At 47.9% G+C, this 27,324-nt stretch overlaps 1 protein-coding gene and 1 long non-coding RNA gene across 9 annotated transcripts in view; one reads left to right on the top strand and one right to left on the bottom strand.

The window, feature by feature from the left end:
* NRP2 (neuropilin 2) overlaps positions 1 to 27,324 on the top strand; it is a 115,264-nt gene that overhangs the window by 80,215 nt on the left and 7,725 nt on the right. For 3 of the 6 annotated variants that reach the window (XM_072812923.1, XM_072812926.1, XM_072812925.1), the window contains exons 13-15: positions 1,567 to 1,829; positions 3,399 to 3,495; positions 4,699 to 4,734. In XM_072812923.1, coding sequence (XP_072669024.1) covers positions 1,567 to 1,829; positions 3,399 to 3,495; positions 4,699 to 4,734 — 396 coding nt within the window. Of the gene's footprint in view, positions 1 to 1,566; positions 1,830 to 3,398; positions 3,496 to 4,698; positions 4,735 to 13,589; positions 17,308 to 27,324 lie in introns of those variants that run through there. The other 3 variants (XM_072812927.1, XM_072812928.1, XM_072812924.1) reach the window with 3 other exon arrangements.
* Positions 2,788 to 13,438, bottom strand: LOC140625586 (uncharacterized). Of its 3 annotated transcripts, XR_012024934.1 has the most exons (7): positions 13,041 to 13,128; positions 11,395 to 11,659; positions 5,620 to 5,786; positions 5,067 to 5,289; positions 4,819 to 4,947; positions 4,274 to 4,396; positions 2,811 to 3,708 (listed from the first exon to the last, which is right to left on the bottom strand). It is a non-coding gene; the product is annotated as an uncharacterized lncRNA (long non-coding RNA). The 3 variants fall into 3 exon arrangements; XR_012024933.1 differs by having other exon boundaries at positions 2,788 to 3,708; positions 4,274 to 4,947; positions 12,974 to 13,438; XR_012024932.1 differs by having other exon boundaries at positions 2,789 to 3,708; positions 4,274 to 4,947.

Below are 27,324 nucleotides of genomic sequence, written 5' to 3'. Positions count from 1 at the left end.
CTCCTCCCTTGGCAGGTCACCACCTTTAAAGTGTGCTGTGAACAGCTGCCTCGTTATCTGGCCTTGAAGAGGTCTCGTGTTGGGGGGGAATTAGACTTTGGCTCTGGATGGTTAAGGAGACAAACTGGAATCCCAACCATGCGCCCTAAACTGGTCTCATTTGACTTCAGGGGAGGGTAGCTCCCGGAGCAGTAACCCTAGAGAATCTAAGTGGAGGCCTTACGGGAGCCAGGAAGGAGGGAGAGAAATGGTGGTGGGGAAGAAGGAAGGAGCTGGTTGGGGGCCAGTGATGGGAGGACTATCACAGGCTCATTCTTGCTAAAGCAATGATATCAGCAGGAGTAGCAACAGCAAACCAGTGGTCCAGAGAGTAACCTGTCGGTTCAGGGCTCTGGAGCCCTTCCTTGCCTGTTCTCCCCTGACAACCACGGGATGTTCACAGTCCCCGGTGAGTAAGAACGCTGGGTGCACATGTCTCAGATTAACATGATCCTGAAGTGTCTGATGTGCTGGCTGTGTGGTGTGAAAGTGCCCCTGCCATCTTGCAGAAGTGCTTAGCATAAGATATTTCAGGGCCAAAAGGAGGCAGTGAGATTGTCTTCTCAAATGCCACCCTGTTTTCTGTACAAGCAGCCACGAATCTCCTGCGGACGTTGGGTTTGCAGGTACGGGCCCCCATACCCGTGTCTGCAGGGCATGAGTTCCGCAAATGGCAACAAGAACTCAGTCTTGTGCATAGTGTCTGATGGAATTGAAAACTCGTCAGCCAGAAGGCCCATTCTCCCAGCCTTTGGGTGGGTGAGACCTTAATTTCCCATCATGTGTATATTTGCTGTTAAACACGTCGCCTTCGTTCCTGATGATGACGGTTCTCAGCGACGTTTGCCCGGCTTTCTGGAAAAGGCCAGTTCTGGCCTCCGCAGGCCGGACGGGGAAGAGAGTAGGGTGTCAGGCCCGCTGACTCACCCCTACACGGCCACCGTCCCTTCTTCCGCTTGCGGTTGACGCTGGCTTCTGGGTTACAGTCACTCGAGTCCAGGCCCCACCTAGTAGCTAGCACTGGTGGAGACGGACGGTTTTAAAGGTCTCCCGTTTGGACAGTGCCCAGCCAAGATGACAAAGACGTGAAGCACAAACCACCTGGCTGGAATCCTCTCCCGGTCCAGCAGCACCTCGTCCCCTTATTATTTAGTTCATTTGGCTGCACTGGCCCTTTGGGTGAGCCAGCGGTGAGTAAGACGTGGGTCTGGCACCCTGGGATCTAGGGAGGGGAAGGCCAGCGCAGACACCGCCAGCCAAGCGCAAGGCCAGCCGCACCAGGTGCCAGCTGTAGAAGAGGCACAGAGAGACTGATGCGGAGGAGTAGGCAGGAAGGACCCACCTGAGGTCCAGAAAAGGCAGCTCGTGAGCCAAGGTCTGAAAGAACCTTGAGAAGGAAACCCAGGGCCTGGAGAAGGACAGGAATGAACAAGACCCCCAAACTCGGGGTGCAGGGGAGGGCCGCAGCCGCCAACTGTGGCTCTTCCCCAGGTGTTTACCAGGAACCTCTGGGTGTCTTTCCCACAGACGACAGGAATTTCTTGCGGCTGCAGAGCGATGGCCGGAGGGAGGGCCAGTACGCGCGGCTCATCAGCCCTCCGGTGCACCTGCCACGAAGCCCCGTGTGCATGGAATTCCAGTACCAAGCGACGGGCGGCCGCGGGCTGGCGCTGCAGGTGGTGCGCGAAGCCAGCCAGGAGAGCAAGCTCCTCTGGGTCATCCGCGAGGACCAGGGCAATGAGTGGAAACACGGGCGGATCATCTTGCCCAGCTACGACATGGAGTATCAGGTAGGGCGGGGCCAGCAGGTGGGTGCAGAGATCCAGGGGAATCTTTGTGATCCGTGTTTCAATATTTCAAAGGGCCGTGCCCATTCATCATTAGGGAACGTGGTTCGGCGCTGCTGTTTTCATTGTGTTTCTCACATTGCCATGGCAACTAAATGACACTCTTATTTGTTATTCAAAATGTGCCTATCTCTACACCCAGACTTGGTTCTTTGTTCCTCCTATTGCCTTTTATATTGCTGAAATCTTCCCAACAAATGTTTCTTCTCTCCATTTTAGTTTAGATTGCTATCAGGTAGGCTGCACAAAGGGACACAGAAGCCCGGGAAATAAACACAAACCAGCCTCCACACGCGAGGGAGGAAGCCTGCTGAGCTCCTCCTCGCCCTCCAAGGAGAGGGGAAAATCCTGCCAGACCTGTCCCGGGAATGGGACCGTGAGCGCAGGAAGGGGAGGGGTGCTGTTTGCACTCGGTGGCCAGCAGACCACAAAGACTCCTAAAGGAGTGGCTTCTCTCCCAACAGCTCCAGGAGTTGAGTTCTATTATCTCTGCCCCACAGAGCGAAAGACTGAGGCACAGATGGGTATGCACAGCTGCGGCTGAGGCTTGGGTAGGAGTAGACACACAGTGGAAGAGGTGACTGAGAACCAGCCAAGGCATTAACCTGCTCCTCCCCAGACGAGAGGCAGCAACAGATGGCTGGTGAGGCAGCCAACTGCTCGCTCAGCTTGCCAGAGGACATGTGCTCGTTTGCAGAGAGAACCTAGGGAGGGAGAGAATGAGGAGTGATTGAAGAGCCCAGAGCAGAGGGGCTTCTGTGCGCAGCCTGCAGTTCGCCCTGGCGGCTGTGAGCTGTCCTGCGTCCTGCCCCACCCCTGCCCGCATTCCCATCTAGAGACCTTAATGCGTTGTATCGCAAGTATCTGCTTGCGTGTTTGTCTCACCCGCCACATGGTGAGATTCTCTGGGCAGAAGGTCTTACTTACTAGATTTTGTAACTGTCCCTGTGCCTGGCACACGTAGTAGGTGTTCAGTAAAGTATTGGGGAAGGAAAAAAATCCTTTCCCTCCTCGTTATAATAATGGAGCCGCAAGACAATGTTATTGTGCCAAAGGCCATCCAGACCCAGTGTACTGTGTTGCTCACCTTACCCCCACCTGTTTTGTCCTCTGAGTTTCCAAAGGCCTGGGTTGGGCATTTGAAAGATTTATGAGAAAGGAACCACAGAAATGGCTTGGGACATTCCAACCCTCCTTTAAACATGTCCCGATTCTGGTCCTTTTAATCAGTACATGTTAGTTACTGGACAACAGTATCCATCACCTTGTTATATATATATATATATTTTTAATTCCTTCAGATATGCATTTGATTTGAACCAACTCTTTTTAAATTAAGATTTCAAGCCCATAGCCATGTGGTCAACAGATGGCTACCAGGTACAGAAACATGCGCACGTGTGCGTGCGCACACACACATTTTAAGCTGCAGTTAACAGAAAATTGGAAGTCTTTGCACTGTTCGAACGGAGGAGCTCGGTTTACCATGGCTCTTGTTCTTCTGGCTTCCAGATTGTGTTTGAGGGAGTCATAGGAAAAGGACGTTCAGGAGAAATTGCCATTGATGACATTCGGATAAGCACGGACGTCCCACTGGAGAACTGTATGGGTACGTGAATATCTGTCTCTTCGTAGCTCTTCCAAATAAGACACCAGGGGCAGGGATATACCAGACGATATACAAGCGCGCCCTTTAAAAACCAGTTGCACCCAATGGGTAGAATAGCAGCAGTCTGTGAAGGAGATGAGGTATGAATGTCGTCGTGTCTTAGGCTGCATTCAGGATGGGAGGAGTGTAACATGAGGTGAAGTCTTCTATCTCCTGTTCCCATTCAGAAATAGACATGCATTAAGTATATGGAGACTCAGGGTGCCAAGACCCCATCATCAGACTCCAGCTTTTAGCAAAGAAAATGCTAGAGGATAAGAGCAACTGCCAGTCAGAATTACATGCTGCAAAGGTTTGATGTTTTTAATGGAAGCCTTCACTGGGAAGCGAAAATAGTACATATGTTATATCAGACTGATAACACAATTACCCAAGTTGTTTTAACACATTACCCAAGTTGAATTGAAGGGCAAACTATGGCAGGGGAAGTAAGACTTTAGAGTTTGCTTTGAGGCTAATTCCTTCAGTGCCCAAGATCCCAGAGTTGTAAGATTAAACGTTGCATGCCAGGTGACCAGATGGGAAGGACACCATGACTGTCCCTTTGGACAGAAGTGCTGAGCAGACGCACTGAGAAGATGCACACATTTTACCCAGGTCACCCCAAGGGTATCCTGACCATCTCCCAGGAGAGCCATGCACATTTCCAAAAGCAAGAGGGAATCCTGAGAAGGAACAGGACCTGCTTTTACTCGGCAGAGCGACTGTCATCACTCACCGAGTGCTTTTCTTGGCCCATGCGTCCCGGATGTGTGTGCCTGATGATGTCAGAAGCACCTGGGACCACCCCAGTCCCTTCAGGCAGCTCTCAGGCCCTGGGCATCCAAACATAATCCAGCCTCTGAGAAAGTCATCAGTGGTAGCTGACTGATTACAATGCTTCAGGGACGCATCGCTCCATAAAGGACTTTGGTTCCAAAGCGACTTTGGGAATCTCTCCCCATCGACCCGGCCCTTGTCATGATGATGTATTAGACACAGTCTACAGCATGAGGAGGACATGGGGACACTTCCCATGGGGTATTACCAAAAAAAAAAAAAAAAAGCAACTTATTGGAAGTCCTCTTCATCACACCCTATACCTGCCCCACTATTTCCTCCTCTTATCTAACTCAGTATTTTTTTCTTTTTTTTTTCTTCCAGAACCCATCTCTGCTTTTGCAGGTGAGAATTTTAAAGGTAAAAAAAAAAAATTTTTTTTTTGCATGTCTTTTTCTACCACCCGTGTGATGTGAATTTGGTGTGGGGAAGAAACCTCCAAACCTGACAAATCCCTCGAGAGAAAACAGACGCCACACCTTCCCGCCACTAGATGGCACCAGCAACACCTGTAGATTCCAGGAAGGAGGATTGAGATCTTCACTGTGTCTTGTTTAATTAAAGTTTAGAAACCTATAATAGAGACAAATAGGTTACAGATAAACCTTTCAGCCTTGCATTGTCCAACGGGGAGCAATGAGGCTGAAAATGGCCTGAGTGGTGAGAAAGGAGAGGCTGTGGAGGAGACTGACCAACAAAAATCAGTAGTAGAATTCCAAGTGAAATGGGGTGGCAATGATTTATTTTCGGCTGAAGATGGTTTCTTTCCAGCCGCAGGGCTCCAAGGCAGCGGTCTCAATGAACCTTCAGGGAGGTACAGCGGCAGGTGGTCTTGTGAGGTCGAAAGTTAGGGAAAAGGCACAAAAGGACTGATGATCCCGAGGAGGAAAAGTTGCGGAATTCTGGAGCTGGTGTCTGGTAAAGGGAACAGGGAGGCGCATTTGCTGAGTTAGAGCATTTGAATACGGGACTGAAGACCAGAACAGGACATTTATTTCGCTAATAAAGAGCAGAGCAGAGAGGAGGGAAGGTGGGCTGCTGGCCTCGGCGCCGAGCGTGGGTGGTGGTGAGGCCTGTGCTGCGCGCAGGGTGCAGCGGGCCTCTCCTGCCCTCCTTGCGCTCCGGGGACTTGTCACTGGTGAACTTGCCACCCAGTTTTCCAGTGCCCCGTGCTGAGAAGCCACCCTCAGGGCTCCCGCCCTGCTGGCCTGGGTGATGGAGCACAGTCCCGCCACTGCACCTCACCTGCCGGCTGGGGTTTTCCATATGAACAGTTGCGAGGCCTGGTGCGCCCTACTTGTGCTGGCGGGCCTTCACCCCGGGTGACAGCATTCCAGAGATAAGGGAAGTCGCTTTTATATCTGAGGTCTAGACTCGTTATCTTCGCTCTCGTGAATCTGTCCAGCTCCCGGCTAGAAAGAGATGAATTCCCGGTTTGCCACCTAGATGCGCTTTTGACTCCAAATCATCCGGCCTGATTTTCCACCCGTCACCCTCTAAGACCATAGCAGGGGGATGAAAGTGGCAGAAAGAGAGAATGGCAGACCAGCATAGAGTACAGTTTCTTCCCCTCTCACCCTTCCTGGCCTCCCGAACGCCATCCCCGCTCCCCACTGCACATTTTCCAGTATGAAGCGTATTCGTGCGCATGTGTTGGTGCTCTTCGGGTGTGAGATTTATGTTAATGCGGATCCAAGTATGGGGAGGGAAGCTGAGATCCCAACTGAGTCGCTTGGATCACAGTTGAATTCAACTTCTTGGAATTCCAGGACCCAAGGTAATGTCTCTGGTGGGCAAGTCAAATCTGCTGATTAAGACTCAAAGCCCCCCGGGAAGGCCGGCCAAAGGCTTACACAACAGCGGCCACAGACACAGTTGTGTGTGAGCACGCGTGTCTGAGTCCATGACTGACAAGCACAGGGGCCAAGTGCTTTGCTTCTGTAAGAGAACAAACAAACCAGGGCACATGCGCTCTCCTTGATGCTGTGTCTGCCGTGAGGCTTCACAGTCCAGTCATGTTCTCTTGTAAAAAAACACATAAATAAAATATCATCAGAGCCGCAGTGCTCATTTAGCCAAAACAAACACAGGGCTTAGTGACTTGAAGGTAAGCATCTCCCGCGCGCTCCCGATGGGCTGATCGGGGGGTGAAGCAGAAGCAGCGCACGGCTGGCCCGGCTGGGCCCCGGCTGTTGTCTCTGCAGATGAGGAGCAGTTTGGAAGAAGGAGACCAAGTCATGAGGGGCAGAGACTTGGCCAAGGAACATAGAGGCCAGGGCAGGATTGGAATTGAAAAATGGACCATTTCGATCACATTGGCAAGTTTTACGTGGAACTCGGGGAGTCGGTAGGCAGATGACCTCAGGGCCCGTCTTCTCTTGGCCGGAGGCCCCTGTGACCTCAGCGTGTGACTCTGTGTTTTGACTCAAGCAAAGCCTTCCGCTGGGGAGAGGAAAGACGATGACCATTCGCTCTGTCGCCCCTAGGGCCTGGCATAGGGTTCCTCTCCTGGTCGGGGCAGCCGCAGCCTTGGTGGGGGGTGGGGGGTCCTGGGGTGAAATCAGCCTTTTCACTCCCAAAGGGAAACAAAGAGACATCAGGTTTGGGCAGGCAGGATGTGGAAAGTCGATGGTGTAACACTAATGACAATAGGCGGTTACATTGTTAGTACTTTTTTTTTTTTTTTTGAATACAGGTTGTTTTTCTTTTCTATTATAAATTAACCATGAGACAAAAGCAATCTCATTCTTTAGGAGAGATCAGTGTGTACTAGGTAAATCTTTAAGGAAATGCAATAAAAGTGGCCTCTGGGCTGGGTCTTATGAGGTATCCTTGATCTTTTATATTTGAAAGTGTCTTTTCATTCTCTGTCTCTTACGCATTTCTTGCCATGAAACATTTTCTTTTGATTCCAATCACCTTGTGTTTTCTGCTTAGCGTGTATACTTTGATTGTAAACCAGGGGGTGAGTCCCTAATGAAGAGAAACAAGCCATAGAGAAAAAGAGAATGTGCAGAGAAAGAGAGAGAATGAATAAGCTGCATTGTCATGTGATTTGTAAGAAGATGCTTGTTGTTGTTGTTATGAGTCACATTTTAAACAATGTGGCCTGGGTGTGCATTTTTTTCTTCCATTCTTTTTTTTTTTTTTTTAGCAGCCGCTATAAACATAGTGCCAGTCATGTATCTTTTTCTAGAATTTGAGCTTTAACAAATGAAAAAGTATATAAAGGAAAAGAAAAAGAACCAAAAAGTGGTATAATTAAGATGATGGATTATTTCCTCTTAACCAATACTGTCTTTTTTCAATAAAAGAAAAAAGAAAAAGAAAGAAGCCAGTAAAAATATGGAAAGCCCATGATCAGAGCTCTGTACTTGTTGTCCAGGTGGTTATTTTTAGCAGCTCACAGTAGAAGCAAGAGGTTTTGTTCACATTAGGGGCTGGGGACTTTAAACGATGCAGGAGCAGAGAGACTAGGTCTGGTTCCCTCCCCATTAGAGACCCATGGAAATTGCTAGCACTGGTGCACTCAGGGAGGGTGGTTGTTACGGTAAAGGGTTCAGAGCCGCTGTGTCTACCACTGATGGATGCTAGAAGGAACATCAGCGTCTCTCGCAATGGCTGTGAGCTTGGGTGCTAAGCGTCGGACCAGTTCTGAGAGCCAGAGGCCCATCTCTGGGTTTCACTCTCCACAGTCCTGTTCCATTTTCATCCAGGTAAAAAGGAGAAACTGAACATCTCAGTCAGTCTCCTGGGCATAGAGAGGAGCAGTCTTACGAGAGACCCACTCTGGGGAAGCGACAGAGCTGGCCGGGGTTTGCCTCGGGTTTTAAGTTCTGTTTATTGGGTGCCAACTGGTCCATCTCTGCCAATTCCCATTGCCACCTCCCCTCTTTGATCCCCACCCTCATTCCCCACGGGCTGCCTCCCAGAGCTGTTCCAGTGCAGTGCCCCTCCATCCCAGGGGGACCTGGGGTTGACCTCGAGTTCCTTCTCTGCTGGGCTTCCCCACTCCTCCTTCCCAGGAGCACTTCCAAGAGGGGGTGCAGGATGAAAGGCAGAGAAGTATTCCTAAACTCTGCCAGAGTTCCAGATAGGCAGCTGTGGTGTGTGGCTCCTTCTCCTTCTCCATAGCCCCCCTCCCCTTCCGTCTCCAGCTGCCAGATTGAGGCTAGGTGTTGCTGAGCAAGGAAGCATGGAGATCAGATGTGTGTAAACCGTGGAACTGCTTGGCTGCCATTGCTTGCCTAAGGGGACACTGAGGCATTCTTTGTGAGGTTTGCTTGTGCAAGCTGCCTCTCCTGTCACAGAGGGGCCTGACGCGCCCCCTCCCTGCAAGCTTGCCATTCATCTAAACAGCTGCCAGCATCAGTTTTCTCTAAGGGGAGAAGAAAAATTTTTTCACCGACTTTTCCTCTGTCCAAGAGGAGAGGGCTGCTGAAGAGCAGTGTCCGAAACTCCAGCCGGCCCCAGATCCGAATTTAGAGGCATCTGGGATAGATGTGGGACACCAGTGCCGGGTCTGCAGGCCTCGGGGGACCCTTCCAGGGAGCCTCCGTGCACTGCCTGTAAGGCAAAGCCAAGAGTCATTTCTCAGGGAGATCTTGTACTTGTACATTCCTCTTCCAAACAGATCTGTAGGCGTGACCACATTCTTCTACTATCTTCTGTAAACTCTTCTAGAGGAGGCAACCCTTTTTTTGTTGTTGTTCGTTTAATCTCACAAATTAAACAAGCCTTTTATCTGAAATGCTCCTTCAGCAGCACCTCATTTTCAACCTGTACAGAGAAGACTCTGAGATAGGCCAGGCCTCTACAGTTATTTGCAGTGAGCCTTTTTTTTTTTCCTCTCTTTTTTTTGGTGTCCTTCAAAACATTTCTTTTGAAGACTAGGGTGACTCCTCCAGGTCCAGGGGACATTTTATAAACTCAGCTGTGGGAGATGCTTTCTCTTTACAGTGGGAACTTGACTGAGACAGTCCTCGGACAGGTTTGGGCAGAAAGGGAGAGGACCACTTCCGTGCCATCCCAGCTTGGTTAGAACAGGGGTCTGCATAATTCTTCTATAGAAGGACAAGAAGGTCAATGCGTTGGGCTTTATGAGACCCTGCAGCACCAAAGTAGCCATAAGCAACAGGTAATAAGGGTCGCTGTGTTCCAGAATGGACATAAAAGAGGCTGTGGGCTAGAGCGGTTAGCTGACCCCTGGGTTCCAGCACCGGCCGCGGATTCCGTGCACGTGCTTCTGGCCCTGACACTGCGTTATCTCCAGGGTTTTACTGCGTACTGCTCTGCCCTCTTCCTCAATTTTCCTCCGGAGAAATTCACTTATCCTCTGAGATTCTCAAGTCTCCCATCTGAGGGTCCCAACGCATAAATAAGGTGATGCAGACCCAAGAAGCAGCACACAGGAAATGACCACTCACCGTAGCTGTTGCACTGGCCACATTTCCCGATGGCTCGTTCATTCAATAACCCAGTAGGCCTGGGAGGAGCACTGCCTACTGTCTCGTTTTTTTCCCCTAGTCCCCTCCTGTACATTTACTGTTTGTCACAATTCAGATTCTTTGCTTTCGCATTGCCCCTTTCTCCAGGGGGCTCAGAACTTTTACAGATGGAAGCCTGCTCAACCTTGCAAATACACTTGGAGTTATTGACTATTCAAATATCTGTTTCTCATTATCTCACACAATGAGAAAACTTTGTGGAGAATTAGAGGATGGTAATTAATGAAGAAAATAGTTCAAGAGTTGAAAGCATGGTCCAATGGAGGGAAAAAAAAAAGAGGGATGTGAGTAAGTGATAAAAGTTAATACAGTCAAAAGGAACGTTCGGGTCAGCACACTGCCAGCTCTGGACAAGGCTTAAGGCTTACCCACGCTCTTTCTCCCATGTTGGGGAGGCTCCTTTGTTGCAAAGCAATGGCCCAGTCACCCCATATGGGGACAAGCGAGGCCAAAAAAGAGCCACTCACCAACCTGGGCACCTGGGGCTGGCGACATCTGTCTGAAGGTGGCACCTTTTTTGCAACTTCACCTAGAGGCGCAGTAGGAGTCAGCCAAATCACTAGCACTTTCCAAGGATAACTGTTACATGAAGTACCAGTGGGTCATTAATGTTTTCGAGGGAATCTGGATGTTGTTTCCAATACGTTCCCCCATACTTACATCCATCCATCTGTCTGACATTTGTTGGATTGCTGCTATTGTCTGGGATGGTGCTTTGGAAGGGCGTTTAACCACTACCGATCTGTCAACTTTCCTTCCTCCATCTAGCAAAGCAGGGCCTTAGTATACAGCCCTTGAAGGCTACTGCAAAGCCAGGTTCCAAACCAGTAATCCACCTGCCTGTGAGAGTTGAGTCTCTTTAGCCCTGAAGAGTGTTCTGAGAAACTCTGGCCCCAACTCTGGGTCACCCAAAATTGCCTGTGGGGCATGAGGGGAGAACTGTTAAATGGATCCTCTCTTTTCTAACTCCCTTAACATTGAAAACACAAACTCAACATAGCATGTTTTCTCATTTCTCAAAACAAATGTCCAAGGAGAAGGTCTAAGGAGCTAATGCGCAGTCCATCACCATCCATAACATGGCTTTTGTCCCAAAAATCTTCTTCGTGTTGATAATGCAGGGGGAGGAGAGCGTTGGTAGGAAAGGGGAGGCGGGTCTTACACCTCACGTGGAGTGTGTCTTCCAGAGCAGAGCAGAACTCTGAGACCAGAGGTCTAGCTCGGACTCTGAATGTGTAATCCACGTATTGTGGTTTCCCATTCCTCCAGGGGGCCTCCTAGATCCTCCCCATTGTGCCCCAATATTGTCTCTATCACATGAAACACTTTAGGAATAGCATTAAGGCCCAGCCCTGGCACTCTGAGCCTTGGTGAGGAGGGTGGGGTGTATTTTATGTCAAAAACCAACATTTTGACTGAAGGAAAGCAAGCCTTTGAACCTGAGACTGTATGGTTTGGAGGGAACGTGGGCAGTTGTGACTGTTTTCTGCTTGGCAAAAATGTGTGCTCCTACCTTTGTGGTCTGCTCGGGTGCTTCAGGTGGGAGGGTTAACCCTGTGGACGTATCACTTTCCTTTCTTCTCATTAGAGCAGGGCTCTCACTGTGGCACCAAGTCGAAATGAGAGGCAAACCCAAGGATGCCCTTTGGGGAGAGGTGGTTGGCACTGGGGAACTTCGGCCCATCCCCACACACTTTGCTGTTTCTCGTGCATTCTTCTGAGCCCACATGAAAATCCAACAGCAGGATGGTTGCCAGGCAGCAGATACTCTTGGTGACCTGAATAATGAGTTGACACCGGTTCACTGTGGCTCACAAGCTGGCCATTTCAAGGAGCCGTTTTCGGCGCCTTGCTTTCTCTTTCTGTTTCTATGCATAATTTTCAATATGGTCACAAAGATTGACAGAGTGAGGGGGGAGAGGAAGGGGGAGGAGGAGGGAGAGAAAGAGGGAGATAAAGAGCTTTCTCAGCTACAGTAATGAAATTATTAAAAGATAGAAATGATTTGGAAATAAAGAAAAATAGAGTAGGTGGTAATGAAGAAGACAAGGTAGAAAGGAGATAGCGGGGCTGTAGATGTGGCTGCCAGTGTGTCTGCGGTGTGACACATCCTTGTCAAAGCTCTTCCAAGGCCGCGGCACCCCTGAGGGCCAAGAGGCACCAACAGACCCCGCACGTTAGTGGAAAGGGATCCCTCAAACTGGGGGAGCCAGTGACTGAAGGCTGGGAGGGTGGGCAGGCTCTAAAAGATATTCCAAGAAAAAATGCTACCATTTTTCTACCACTTCTGAGAAGACACCAGAAGGTCTGATCCACCCCTCAGCTATTCCCTGGTGTTCAGGCTGAGGGGTTGGCCAACACTGACCCACAAGTAGAGGAGTCTTCACCTCAGGAAGTCTTTTAGTCACTGCTCCAGGTCTCCTGGGGGAGGCATGAAAATATAAACGCCCCCTGGCTGCATCTTGAGCAGCGATGCACCCACAGGGTGGGACCAGTGATGGGTGAAGAAGGCAGCGGCCCCTCCCAGCCGTGGCCCCCCCTGAGGAGATCCCAGGGATAGAGAGGAGGCATCTTTCTGGCCACCACCAGTTGATGTAAGCAGCTAGGGATGTAAGCTTTCACAGGTTAAGCATACATCATTTTTCAGAAGTAAAGATCATGTCTGGTTTTGGCAAGCTCCAAAGCTCCTAGTCCCATTCTGGGCCAGATTCTCATCTGATGTAAATCTTTGGGAGAATCAAGTCGTAGCACTGTTTTGCATCAAGTGGGACTCTAGCCAGTCTTTCCCCAGAGTTACCCTGGGCTTAAATCTGCTATATCATCTCCATGGCAACCAGAGGCCGGCCAGTGAATGTGGTTTGCCTTCGAAATCCTCTGCTAGCTTCTCTTCCCTCCTCTGTCTTTTCCGTGATTAAGAATGATCTCCCTCCCTTGGCTCTCGCTTACTCTCTCTCTTACATCCCCACTATCATTTGTGCCCACATTTTTTTGTTGTTGTTGCAACGTCTTTCCAATCAGGTTCTGAAGACCCTCTGTCCAATTAAAAAAAAAAATGAAGATGCGTTAGTCATGGCTTGACAGTGATAACTGACCTGTTTAGACAAGGCCAGGCTGATGTCTATGGGCACGGGGGCCTTGGCAAGCCAAAGTGGAACTCACCTTCGCGTCTAGCCAGCCTCATGAACACATTGTTTAAGAGAATGCTGGCCAGCCCGACCAAGGATTCCCGCCCATTCGGAGAATCAGCCTCGCGGAACCCCGGAACTCACTTCAGCATCACTTCCTTGTGTGCATTCGTGTGCGCGTGTGTGTGTGTGTGTGTGCGCGTGTGTGTGGACGGTGACGCTTCTGGCTGTTTGAGAGTGACTGTGTTTTTAGCAGACGTAGAGAGCCTCGAAACCCTGCAGCTCTTGGCCCAACCCCATACTCACCTACCCACTTGCTGCGTCACCGCGCGTCCACTTAACCTCTCAGCATCTGTGAAATGGGTCCGACGGCCCCCATCCCATGAGGTTGTGAGTAGGAAATAACAGTCCTTTAAAAGTGCTTGGCACGAGGAGATGACCCGGTACCATCTTACCCCCCTGTCCCCTGCCCCCTCCACTCCAAAGCATGTATGTGTATCTTTTTTTTTTTTTTTTTTAATTAATTTTGGGATCCGTCTGCATGCTCTGAGCCTAGCAACACTCTTCTGTGTCTCTCCACCAGGGGGCACCCTGCCACCAGGGACCGAGCCCACAGTGGACACGGTGCCCGTGCAGCCCATCCCAGCCTACTGGTATTACGTAATGGCCGCCGGGGGCGCCGTGCTGGTGCTGGTCTCCGTCGCGCTGGCCCTGGTGCTCCACTACCACCGGTTCCGCTATGCGGCCAAGAAGACCGATCACTCCATCACCTACAAAACCTCCCACTACACCAACGGGGCCCCTGTGGCGGTGGAGCCCACCCTAACCATTAAGCTAGAGCAAGACCGCGGCTCGCGCTGCTGAGGGCCGAAGCCAAGGACGGCACCCAAAACAAACGAGAAAGACTGCAAACACGTTGCCTCGATTTTGCACTTTTTTCTCCTCGCCTAGTCTCTGTGTGAACTCTCAGACGCCTCTCTCTCTCCCTCTCTGTGTGTGTGTGTGTGTGTCTCTCCCCCTCGGGGCCCGAACCCTGTGTGCTTTGCTTCATCCTGACCATAGTCCTTGGGTTCGTTCTTTCTTTTTCTTTCTTTCTTTCTTTCTTTCTTTCTTTCTTTCTTTCTTTCTTTTCTTTTCTTTTCTTTTCTTTTCTTTTCTTTTCTTTTCTTTTCTTTTCTTTCTTTCCTTCTTTTTCTTTTCTTTTTTTTCCCCTTTCCTTTGTGGATTCCCAACCCACCACCCCTCCACTCTAATGCTGCATCTTGGACTATGAGAAGAGATCCACCCCTCAGCACTTCACAACTGAAGGCTCAGCTGGTTTCCTTGCAGAGACTGGTTCCCCGTTTCTCCCCCGGCCTTACCCCGTGCCTCCCCCCGGTGGGCAGTCTGCCAGGAGACTGGAGAGGAAACCTGGCTCTGTGTGTTTGTACATAACATACACTTGCGTGTGAATAGCTCTATGTTGTGTGTGGTGGTGGGGTGGGGGGAGTGTGAGAAAGAGAGCCTGGTTCATTGTGGGGGGGAGTGTGTGGGTGTGTTCAGAGAGGACCCCCCCCTTTAATTCTTGTGTTATTTCCCCGGGGGGGGGGGTCCATTTTACAAGAAAATAATATACTGTACTAGTTTTGTTTACTCGGAGAAGAGATTGAAGCTTTTTGTTGCCTTATCTAGCTCTGGCTGGGTTTCTGTTGGCTACCGTTGTCATCTCCAGGTCCCTAAGAAACTAGAGGCCACGTGAAATGAAATGTGGCCCCTCCCGTCCCTGTCCCGTTCCCAACCCATCTGGCCCAAGAGGAAAGTTCCCCCAACGCACTCAGACGTGACCCCTTGTCACGTCTCCTGGAGTCTTTGAAGCAGCAAGATAGCAGCCATTGGGTGCGTGCAGAACCATCTCGACTTCCAGCCCTGAAGCAAATCTGTCTCATGTTGCCTTATAAAAGAGAAGCTCATAATGAATGTTTAGCTTTGATCAGTGAAGTCCAATCTTGGAGTAAGTCATAGAGAATAACAAATCTGAGACTGGCGTAGCAGAAGCAGTAGCCTGTTTTAAGTTGGGAGCAGGAGGTGAAGGAGAGGAGGGAGGAGAAGGAAGGACTGAGAAGTGGGGTCTTTTACAAGTCTCCTCCCTCGGGGGGGCGGGGTTTATTGTGCCCGACTTGGGATGGAATGGAGTAAGAAGGTTAAAAATCGCATTCTTTGGTATTATATTGATCATTGTATTCGCATTTGTAAAATGTGGGGGAAAGGGGATCGTTTGCTTTCCTTTCGTGGTGTTAACGTGTGCCTGAATCTATAGCCGCTAAAACATAAGACTGTCCACCTGACTTAATTTAAATATTATGAGATTATAAACAAAAAGTAGTCATTTTTTTTTTTTTTTTTGTAACGTGTCAGTGTGCTACCCCTTAAAGCGTTCGTAGCATCTGGCAAATACACCCTCGTAGGCTGGCCTGGCATTTCCAGATGTTGCGGCATCGGAGAGGATATAATGAAAATAAATCTGTTGCTGCCCATGTGTCTTCTCTAAGCAACGCACGGAGAGGGGTGTTGGAGATAAACTGCCTAATGATACTGTAGAGAGGATAGATTCAATAATGGAGTCGATTTCATTGATAGGAAATGCGTATTTTTAATGAGAGGCTCAGTGAACCATGGCTCAGCCTTGGGGGGTGTTGATTTCTCACCTTCCTGCTAGGAACCCACTGGGGAGGCATAAGATTCTCTCCAAAGATGGTTGCCTGGGCTGAAAGCCTCCAGGTACCTTCTGAGAACAAAATATTATTATTATTATTTCTTTTTTTTTTTTTGGCTGCTTGGGAGAGAGAGACTTTTAGCATTCTTTCAGAATTGTACTCGCAGGTCCCTCCAGCACACACTCACTTTCGCATCTGGTTTGTTTCATCCTTCTGAAAGGAAGGTGCTCTCCCACTCTTATTCTATTTCAAAGAGCTACTCTGTCTCAACCACAGCAGCCCTGCCAAGAAGAGAAAAGATGAAAGGCTAGAGCATGAGCCACCTTGAGATTTCAAGTGTCCTACCCCAGCTGAAGATGGAAAAAGCAGCCAGGAGAGGGAGGAGGGCCAAGAGCCCAGCATCCCGTGTGATGAATTCCATGCCAGTCACTAAGGGCTTTTTATCTCAGGTGTCCACATCCAGTTGTGCGCTTGGGGCCAGCCGTTGCCTCAAAAATGATTGACATCCCTGTAGGCGCCCCGTGGAGGCATGGTGTCAGGAAATTACACCTGGAAAATCCAGCCAGTGTAGCAAACTGTCTGAGTTACTATATACCCTTGAGGATTTCCCTTCTTTAAAAGAAGATGACAACAACTTTGTGCATTTGCTGTGTCTTTATCTGATGCCCCATGTGGCATCATCTTTATGTACATGCCATAGTTGAGAATATGAGGCTGCTCAAATCTTTGTGAATCCCACGATGCAGTTCAGCTGGGGATGTCACATTTCTCTCTCTCTCTCTCTCTCTCTCTCTCTCGCCCAGCAACTTTCATAGTATTATCCAGGTACTATGCTCAAAGGGCAACTCTTCCATAAAGTCATGCTTTGCAGCTTTAGAAAGCAAAATTCTGTATTTCATAGAGGGGGGAAGGATCACTCTCTTCTAAGAAAAATAGACTGGACAGGTGAATGCATGCATGCATGTGTTTAGAGTTGCTTCTCAGAAGACAAAGAGGTGATAGCAACTATTAAAATATAAACGAATGAATGAATGAATTGAAGGTCTAGCTGGGACTGGTAACATTTTTGCCTTAGTAGGGGTTTCGTATCAACAGCTCCAGGAGGGAAACCCTTATCTCTGGGGTTAAAAAAAAAAAAAATCCCTTCCTTGCTATTATGCTCACAATTGCTATTCCCCTAATTGCTGGTGAAGGCAGAAAAAGGAAAAAAAAAAAATCATAGCATCGCCATTGACGAAACAGGACACTGAAAATAAAGTGAAGTGAAATTGACTTTTCCCTTATCCCACATTTTTGGGACTAAAGCCAGAATAGGACAGGAAATCCAGTGATATTTCTGACATTGATACCCTATCTTTAAAAAGACCCTGTCTTTAAAATGAAACTAGCAGGCAAGCAAACTCCTAAATAATCGAAAATTACCAAAGAACAACAACAAAACGAGAAAACTTAAAGATTTTTACTTCCTATTCTTATTCCCTCTTCCTATAACTGTGACATCTCTTGCATTGCTCAGTTGCCTGTGTGTCAAAATAACTTGTGGACATTGGAAACTATTTGAAAATGTATTGTGTGGAATGTAATAAAATGATGATATTTTTATACAAACATCTGGGCTTTTTTTTCCCTTTTGCCTATGAGAACAAAGTTGAAATGTAGGCTTTGAACAAACTGATGTTTCCCAAAGTTTGCATATCGCCTTCTGAGCTACAGGGCATTGCTGTGGGAGGTAGGTGGGTTTTCTCCTTGCAACTAAATGCCAGCTTTTTCTTCTTTTATTTTTTATTACTGCTTGTTAGGAGTTTTATCCAATTTGTGCAGCTGAGCCAACTTTTATGATTGGTGTGGGATTTTGCAAAAGTTGCTAAGTGCTAAATTGCTCAGTGTGATTCTACAAAATTTCTCTTGATGGCAAATCCCTGGCGATTGGACTCGACTTTCAAGGGACCCCAGGGGGAATGGGACCAGTGGAACTGAATCATGTACTCGGCCCTATGGAGACAGATAGCTTCCTTTGGAGAAGAAGCGGCGACATCATACCCCTCGCCTACCAAATTATTTCTTCCATGGGGACATTGATCTCTAGTTTATGAGCACTTTCCCAGACAAAATGGGGACTTATGGCATGTTCAAGGCTCCAAAATATTCCAGACTTCATTTTGGAGCAAATAATGAAGATAATTATATGATGACTATGAACCTGCAACTATCAGGCTGGAACAGTTTGTAAAAGGAACTTTCTGTAAAAACTTTGAGAGGGGCTTGGGGAAACTTCCTCGAAAAGCCTGATTGTGTTGACATGTATTTTTGTTTGGTTCTCCTTTTTGGGAAGTTAATGATTCGTTATATAAAATATTTCTATCGGTGGAGGATTGGGGGGGGAAATACAGGAAACACCACCTGCCAGCTGTTTAATGCTTCTAAATAGTGGTCAAGAAGTGATGGAAGGATTTTCCGCCACACCCCCATTTGTTGGGTGTTTTAGGCATTCCATCAACCCGTGAGCCTTTCTGGGGGTTACAAGAACCATCTCTATAGGTCCTAAGGAAGGGGACGTCTCCAGGTACCCTATTTCCACCAGAGTCCTGCCTTTTCCCCTCTAAAGCTAGATCCAGGAGGAAGACCTTTTTACATCCGTAAACGTGTCCAAGTGGTGCTGAAAGGAAGCAGGCTTTTGGTTTTCAGATCTTACAGGAAGCTCTGTTAGTACAGATGGCGCGGTATATATGTCGCTGTCTGCCCTCTGCAGGAGAAGAGAGTAGAATGCCCATGATTAGAGCATTGTTTGTTAGTCTAATGACAAGCCTAATTACCCATTTTGTCTAAATAACCTTTGGCTTTCCTCAAAGCCATTTGTTCCCTTTAGTAAAGGATAAACTGAAAGCATCTCAAATGTATTTATTTCAGGCAAAGACCCAGGCTCAGTCAACATTTTCCTGAGCTGGCCTGGGATCCACATTTGCCAGACCAAATTAAACTGGCCATCACTTATGCTTCGTTAGCATTACCATTTTTGGAACCACCTTTGAGCATTTCATCGTTGCTCTTCCTGCTTTGGTTCTGGTCCCAAGGCATTTTCTAGAAGTATTCTCTCTTCCCCAAAAGGGCAAAAGACTGTTAGGACTCTAATCTTAGGCGTCCAACACAGCACTGTTATCAGTGTGGTATTTCAGAGGGAGCCCAAGCATAAATGTTACAGAAATTGTGTTTCCATGGATCATAAATACCAGATGTCGAGGCCCAGTATGTCTTTTTTGGCTCCTACCTGGCCCTTTATGATGGTTTAAATGTGTGTTCTCGCCGTTGAAGCAAGATACCACCCTCCCAGCCCAGATAACCCAAGCCCGGCCAATCTGCTGTGGCGCTGCGTTCGTTTTCATCACCCCTCTTCCCTGACTTTGCAGTTGTTTTGCACAAACATTGTGGCCTTTCTGTAATCTTTGATGAAAAGAGCTTCGTTTTTAAGTTTTGATTTGTCTGCGTTGTGGGCTACACATCTGAGCCAAACTGCAGATCTGTAGGTACAGCTTGTTTTCTCTCTTTAATTGTGCACATCTCTGGGGCTCTCACAGCTGTAATTTGCCTTTCATCCACTTCAATGATGGCCCAAAGAAAACACAAAACAAATCCAGCCAGAGAAAAAGGAGGGGAGAGGGGAACACCAGCTGATGGTCTTACAATCGGCAGGGAAAAGAATCGCCTTACATAAATAAATTAAAAGCTAGGACTAGTGTAGGATTTAATTAAGCCTGACATAGATCAGTTGCCCTAGAGTATGTCTAGAGGTTAGATACAATCAGGGACCTGCACCCTTAGAAGGCGTCGGGCCACATGCCTCAGCCAGAGTACGCTTGCACCAACTATGCGGTGGAGTTCTGACTGGCCCCAGACCCTGCAGATAGAGGATTTGGAAGACTGCCAAAGAACAAAACCCCCGTTAGCATAGTATGGCACAAGGGACAGTCCAGGTGCTTCCGGGCAACCAGCAGAAACCAATCTTGCCTCCAGCCCAGCGAGCAAAGATCCAGAATCACTCCACCCTCTTCTGGGCAAAGTAATTGTTCTTAGGCTTTGCTGTCCCTGACTTCCAAGAGCCCAAAAAAGCTAAAGACCCGCAGGCATCAGACCAAGAAATAAGAAAGGCTGTTTGAAAAATCAGCCATGGACATTCTGGTGGCAGACTGAGGGGTTGAGTAGGGAAACATCTTGTATTAGAGGCTTAATGACCTGAGTGGTTACTGACCCTGAAAGAAGTTTTTGGGGAAATTTTAGGATAATAACTGGTTGGGTTTCTCCCCCCCAACCCTTTTTTCAAACTTACAAGGTATACACAACTACATCCTGGAAATGGGCAAATAACACAGAGGAAGCAGAAGTCCATTTCATTGCTAACAAGTCCCACTCTCTTCCCCAAAGAGAGTAATCATGAGAAACGGTGTGAGGTATCTGTTTCCAGGCCTTGTTTTATACCATTGCAAACAAGGATGTTTGTGTCCAGTCGTGTGGCTTGTATTGATTGCCGTTCGGTTTTGTTCTGCGTGAATGGCATCACGCCTTTCCTCCTTTGTTGGACAGCCTCCTGTTTTTCCTTTAACAAAATCTTGACGATACTTCGTACACACTGCCAGACTTAGCCCACCCTTTTTCACTCCTGTATAGCATTCCATATTGTGTGGATATCCCCAAGTTTATTAACTGCTCCCCTACTGGTGGCATTCAGGTGGGCATTCAGGTTGTGCCTAGTTCATTATTTTCCCTATTATAAACAATACCGTGAGGAACAGCTCCGAAGTTGCCTCCATGTGCACGTTTCTCTCCAGGAGAATTCCTGGGTCCAGTGGGGTGCCTGTTTTCATTTTAAGAGGTGCTGCAAATGGCTGAGGCTTACCTTCCACAGTGAACCTGTCCCCCCTTGAGAGGTGGTGGATATCTAGGGATATCCTGGTTTCTCTCCCCTGCCCCATCCGCACAAGCCATTTAATCCCTGTGCCTATCTCTCTTTCCTAAAGTGGGTGGAGTACTTGCAAGAGAAGACTTTAGATAGTTTTAACAGAAGGGAATTTTAATTGTGGGGACTTTTTTTTTTTTTTTTTTTCAAACTGTCAATTTGTGGAGAACGTGGGCCTGGCTGTAAGCGGTAGCTCACTGGAGCTGTGGCCGCTGTGGCCCAGGAGTTAATTCCATCCCTGGGTTCAGTAGGCACAGCCCTGTTCTCCATGATTAATGAGTTCCACTTGGTTTCTTCAAAGAGTGACTATGCTGTGCCTTGCTCTTATTTATTTATGTTTCCTACTAAAAAATTCATGTAAAAAACATCCTTTAAGGTCAGTGCACAGTATTGTGCTGCAGACTAAAATATTCCAGCAGCCACAAGTAGGCCCACATGCCAAAAGAAAGTCTCCAATCCTCGGAGCTTTATGACCAAAGCCCCCACACTGGCCTTGAGCAGACACAGGCTTTCTGGGCCAAAAGGTGTCATCCAGCTTTCTTCTGAGGGGGTTCAGGGCTAATGTGACCCAAGGAAAGTCACCAGGAGGTGAGGTTGTTGTCTAGTGGGAGGTTTATATACATAGGCCAAGCTGCTATCCCCACGTGGCTCCAGCAAGGAGTGGCAAGTGGAAGAGAAGCCAAGAGATCTGTTTGTTCAAAACACCATTTCTTCCAAGAGTGTTACCCTGGTGTCTACTATGCACTAAGACAAAGGGTTTTAATAATAGGACTTTGAGTATAATGGACAGTGTCCACTGCCATATATGGGCTTTATGGGCATATTTCTCCAACCTGCCAAAAATCCAGGACTTCTGCCTCTTGGACATGGGGTTCACATAGGTAACTCGGGGTGAGTGGCTCAGGAAAGAAAGCAGCATGAGCATAAGGTATGAATGAGCTAGTGATATGTTGCTGCAAACACACGCACACACACACAAGCCTTGTTTTGTCTTCTAATTGTGCAAAATTGAACTCTTTAAAGATCGTTAACTACCATACCCCTAAGCAAGGGCTCCAATCCAGAGCGGGAATGATAGTGTACCGTGTCTTGGCTTTCAGCAATAGCACTTTCTTTGTCAGGCAGCAGGACTCATTAACACGATGCCTAGACTAGAGTTCTCTACTTGCTAGAGAGCAGCAGCCAGCTCCAGTAATGATGGGAGTGCAGAGAAAGCTTTGAGCCAAAGGTGGCCTTGACCAAAGTCCTATGCTCAGCCAGCCTGCTGGTTATTGAGGCTGCATTTTAGCAGAATGTTAAAGAATCATTTTGTCCCTTTGTGTTTCCTAACTACCACCAACGGGCTGGGAGAAGGGGTATGAGGACCCCAGGGCCCCAGGTGGACTTCCTCATAGGTCTTCTTAAGTAGTTCAACAGCTGGCCTGAAGGTGGGGAGATAAGAACTAGGACCTAGACAGGGGCTGACATGGATTGTAAAAGCAGCCGCTCAGGGTCCTCACCAGCCTTGGCCAACTGTAGACCAAGGGTGTAAGCTCAATAATAGCCTTCACGGGAAGTCCAGGCCCACAACCCTGCCATCGCCGTCTGGCTTTGCGACTCCATAGGACCGCCATCCCCTCTTTCCCCAAGCAGGCCCTGTCTCCACCCCTCTGTCTTTGTGCCGGTATTGTTCATCTCCAACTTCCAGCCTCCCTTTTATGCATCATCCCCTTCTCCTGGTGGCCCCTTCTCTCCTCTGTCATTCTCACACCTTCACCAAACCCCTTTCCAGAAAAGTGTGGAGCAAATTCCCTCAAAAGCTCAATTGGTTACTTTCCTCCGAGTAGTTGCATTCTTACTGGACACCAAATTGTTCTCTTCAGTGATAATTACAGTCCTTGGTCACCAGCAGGCTTCTGGGGGAAATCACCTCTTGAATGGCTAGAGAGAGGTACCTTTTTGGAACTCCTAACATCTTCCCACAGAGTCGTTCATTCTTGTGTTCTGAAGAAGAGCCCAGCTTTCAAGTATAGCAGAGTCCCTTGGTGAGATACATAGGTTGTGTGTGTGTGTGTGTGTTTTTTTCAAGGACTTACAAAAGATGAGAGCTTTAAGAAGACATCTTTTGTCATATTGGGAGTGGTTGCAGTTTCATTTTCTTTGACTCCATCCTTTCACCCAGGTCATAGGAAACTACTCCACCTCAGTCCTGTTCCCAGTGTGCACACTCACTGAGTCAGGATTGGAGGAGAGAAGTGTCAAAGCCTGCTGGCAGAGCTCTCTGAAATGTAAAAATATAAGACTTTTATCTCAGGAGAAGATAAGAATGGGGAGGGACACTTCTTCCCTGAAATTTCCTGGTTTCCTCACCTTCCTACTCTAAGAAGGTGGCCAACAAAAGAAGAGCCTATTTCTTGGTGACATATCCACTTATAGACATGAAGACTAGCTCTGACTTTTCCAAGACTGAGGGTAGAGGAGAGATCCAAGAATTTTCCTCCATCACCGCTGCTGGGTTTTTCCAGCCTGCACAATTGTGAATCCTGTCTTTACAGCTAAATATTTCTCTGGCTGCATTTTTCTTATTTTCACGCCATTGTTGGGGCTCAGTGGAGCCATTCTGGCCTCAGCTGCTCATCCGCCTCCACACTTGAAAATATTATTAGGTCATTTCACAGCCTCCTCGTTTGCAGTTGGTATTTCCAGGCCCTTATAGTATTTTCTCCTGGTTATTCAACTAAAAATAATTTTTTGGCTAAATTCAAGTTCAGACTCCAGATATCTCAAACCAAGGCCCCTGTGTTTTCCAGCTTGAAACCATTTGAAAACTCCAAAAAAATATTTTTCCATGACTTTGCATGTATTTGGCTATCAGCCCAAGAGATAAAAACCCATGATAAAGGATCTTCTGGTGGTGTTTCTAAACTGAAGCCAAACCCAGCAAGGGATAAATGGCTCTCAAGTACCCTGACTCTCTAATGGAGGAGCTTTGGCAAAGTTTTCATCAACATCTGAACTCTTGGCTCCTTGTAGCAACTGGGGATGAACAAACTGAATTAGGGAAATTAAGTGTGATGGGGCGGGGGGATCTTCAGCCAATACTAAATGTTCAACTGAATTAAACACTTTGAAAGGCCAAGAAGTATCTCCTAGTCCTTCATTATTTCTCATTTATTTCAGTCTCGGTGTTATATCTCCTGCAGGGATCAAAACAAAATGGCTGAGAGAATTTTCTGAAGACTATTCCCATCTGAACAGGCCAGTGATTTAGCTGCCTTAGGGGTTTCAGGAACTTGGAATCAAATTCAGCAAGGGTTCTAAGTAGCCAAGAGCTTATCCCACATAAATCACAGCCCCAAACAAGGTGTCGAAAATGTGGCTTACTCACTTCACTGCCGATTTGTTCAATGACTTACTGCATTTTTCTCCCCTCCTTCCTCAATTTCCTCCTCTTTAAAGTAGAAGCGATGACACTTGTACCTGTGAAAATGAATGACTTTGACCATCTCCTGTGTGTAAGAGACCCTTCAATCCTTGCTTTAAAGACCGGTTGCTGTTTGGTGGGTTAAGTGGCCATGTTAGGTTGGTTTTATCAGGCTGGCATCAGGTGAGGCAGAGGCTTAAAACTTGGGGCACAGTATACCCCCTTACTTCCTTGATCGCAGGTTAGCAGGGCTAGTATCTAAGGAAATGAGCAAGTATCGAAAACAGAGAACCTCATGGCTTCCCTTTACCTGTTCTTTTTGTGGTCTTCTCTTTCCATATACACCTTAAGATGGCTGCCTTCAGGGAGCAACACCCGGGACACAAGTAGTGTGGGGTGCAGGCTGGGGCAATGAGTAATATGGGGCCCTTTTCTGTGGGAGTCACCTTGTCTACTTCAACCAGCAGCCACCTGAGAGAGCCCTCATTGGAAAGGCCCTCTGACTTTCCTCATTTTCTTCCTATAAGACATAAGACTACTAGAGCAGGGAAGAAGGCTGGTGGTTACTTTACAGAGGAGCAAACTGAGGCTCAGGAGGCCTCACCCAGGCTCCCACACCTGGGGTGGATAGCCAAACTCAGCAAGAAATAGGCAGCCTATCCCCAGTGCAGTGCTGCTCCATAGCCCATGCTGCTTCCCTTCAGATACAGAGCAGAGCTGACACTCTGGCTGGCGAACTTGTCATCAGCATCAACCAGGCCTCTTAATCCACTGCTCAGAATTGGCATGGAAGGGACTCTCCATAGAAAACCAGCGTATGTTGGTAGCCTGAAATGATCTATGTTCAAGTGACCCAGGAATGGGCTGTCCTAAATAATTTATCTAAAAGTAACCAGTGGTCTGAGGCAGGCCTCTCACTCTCTGAGCAATCTTGTGAAGTTCCTTTTAAGATGCAGAAAGTAAACAGAACAATGTCAGTGCCAATACACTCGCAGGAGACCACAGCATAGCAGAAGTGCTGAAAGTGAAGGTGGAAAGTTTTCTATGAGTAACTGCAGAAAAGCAGCCTTACCCCAAAGAGCCTTAATTTAAGAGGGAAAAAAATGGAAGAAAATGAGGACGAGAGGAAGATAGATAATGGGCTCGTGTGCACCTGTGCTTGTGTGTGCATGCACACACACACACACACACACACACAAGACAGGGACAAGAGACTGAGGGGCAAAGACTGAGAGAGAGCTTTCGTATTTGAGACTTAAATCATGCTCGGTGGGGAATTTCCTGGCTGCAGGTTGGAGTATTGGGGGTGTTTCCCCTGCATAGCATGTGTGGTCTGAACAGGCAATGTTCCAAACCCCACAGGGAAAACACATCTCCTTAGAGTAGGTTCGGTTTGTGACTGGGTATGGCCGTTAACCTTTCGTGCCATAGTGTTGCAATTTACTGACACTTGAAAATCTGTGACTCTTCTAGGGTGGAGGGAGTTCCTGGAACAGTGAGTGAATGTTTTAATAACTAGCCCCTACAGGCCTCTTGCCCTGAAAAACCAGGACTATAGGACATGAGTAGAACCTTAAATCACTCTTCACTGTGTACCTAACCCACTGCTTGATGATACTAAAGGAAGGGACTCCTGGGGAAATGGGACTTTGTAGCCTAAGGCTTCTACGATGATATGAAAACAACCAGATTTTGTTGAATTGAGTTGTTTGTTTTTTAAGCAGTGGCTACTCTGCTCACTAGATTACTTAAACTATTAGACTCCTTTCCAGTCCTGCATGAGTTCACTTCCTCTCGAGGTGCTGGTTCACACCCCTCCACCAGAGGGGAGGAGCAGACAGCTGACTCTCACGTAGGGAAATCCAGGTGGAAGATTTGTAGCCAGCCGTGGCAATCTCTTTGAATTCCTTAATAGATCAAAGTGAATTCAAGCCAAAACCAAGGGATCAGTATATGAGTACAAAGGCTCAGGTGCCATGTTTGAAACCATTCCTATGGATCAGATAAAGGAGCTAGAACTCCACCCCCCATCTCAAAGCTGCCTCAGTTCCAAAGCATCCTCTTCCCCACTCTCATGTTTTCCTTCCTGGCAGTGGCCCAGCCTCATGTGCCCCATCCCTACCCTGGACATCAGTAGCACTTGGAGTCCCTTCTATAATACCCCACTTTCTTTTCTGCTGTTTTGGCTTGGACTAGTCTTTGCTTCCTAACCATGCTGAAGGGCCTTGACTGTAGACACCTGGTCCCATACATCTCCATTTTTCATAGTCCTCAGTACAGTTCCCGGGCACCTTGGGAATCCCCTTTATAAGTGATGATTGGTTGATTGGTTGGTGAATGAAGATTGCCCTTGGAAGAATGAGGTAAAGCAGCCTTCCCCCTCTGAGCAATGGCTGTCACAGAAACCATGAGCCTCAAATTTCAGATCATATTTTCACATTCATGAGCAGTCCTCATGAGTTCCCATCCAAGTGGTGAGCCAGCAATGCAGGCAAACAGCCAGAGAGTGTATATCCAGTCAACCAGGATCCATCCCTACTGTTAGGGTAGGTAGTCATGATATGGTGGTAATTGCAGTGTCCTGCCTCCACCCGGAGAACTTGCAGGCAGACCTGGGTGGGGGTGGCAGTGGGAGGTCTCCTCTGGCCGAAACATAGTACAGAGTGTCAGAATTCAGGATTTGGAGTCAAACTGGCCTGAAATTGAGTTCACACAGGATCCCAGAGGAAATAGGGTCATGGGAGCACAAAGGTTGAAAGTGGAAGTCATGTGGGTGGTAAGATCCATTCCTGATCTGTATTATCCTATAGGTGTGGCCCATTCCACTCTCCTTCATCCATCTCCCACTCAGAGACACACCCACCCACTGACCCAGAGTCCTGGAAGTTCCTCTCCAAGTTTGTCCTTGACAAAGAAGAAAAATTCAGTTCAATTCCAAGTCCCCGGTCCCTCCATGCTTTTGCTAGAACTTCTGCTATCAGGAAGGTGCTGCCTCCACTGTGTCTGGAGCTCATCATTTCTCCCTCCTCTCCACTCTTGCCTTTTCTTTCTAGAATGACAGGGACCTGGTGGGAGAACCACACTCCTTCCTGCCAACGTCCTGAGAAAACACTCTTGAGGTTTACCTATTGAGCTTAACAGGAAAGGAAAGTGGCCCATGAAGGGCAAAGGGGCTTTTAAAAAAGAAAGCTTTTAATCAAACACAGGTATCAATAATATTAGCAAGGGGACCAGAGAAAATTGCTATCAAAGTAAATTGCTTTTTGTACAAATG

This window comes from Canis lupus, chromosome 36 (genome assembly GCF_048164855.1).
Source record: "Canis lupus baileyi chromosome 36, mCanLup2.hap1, whole genome shotgun sequence".
Taxonomy (NCBI): Eukaryota; Metazoa; Chordata; class Mammalia; order Carnivora; family Canidae; genus Canis; species Canis lupus.
This window is presented reverse-complemented; position numbering and strand designations above follow the sequence as displayed.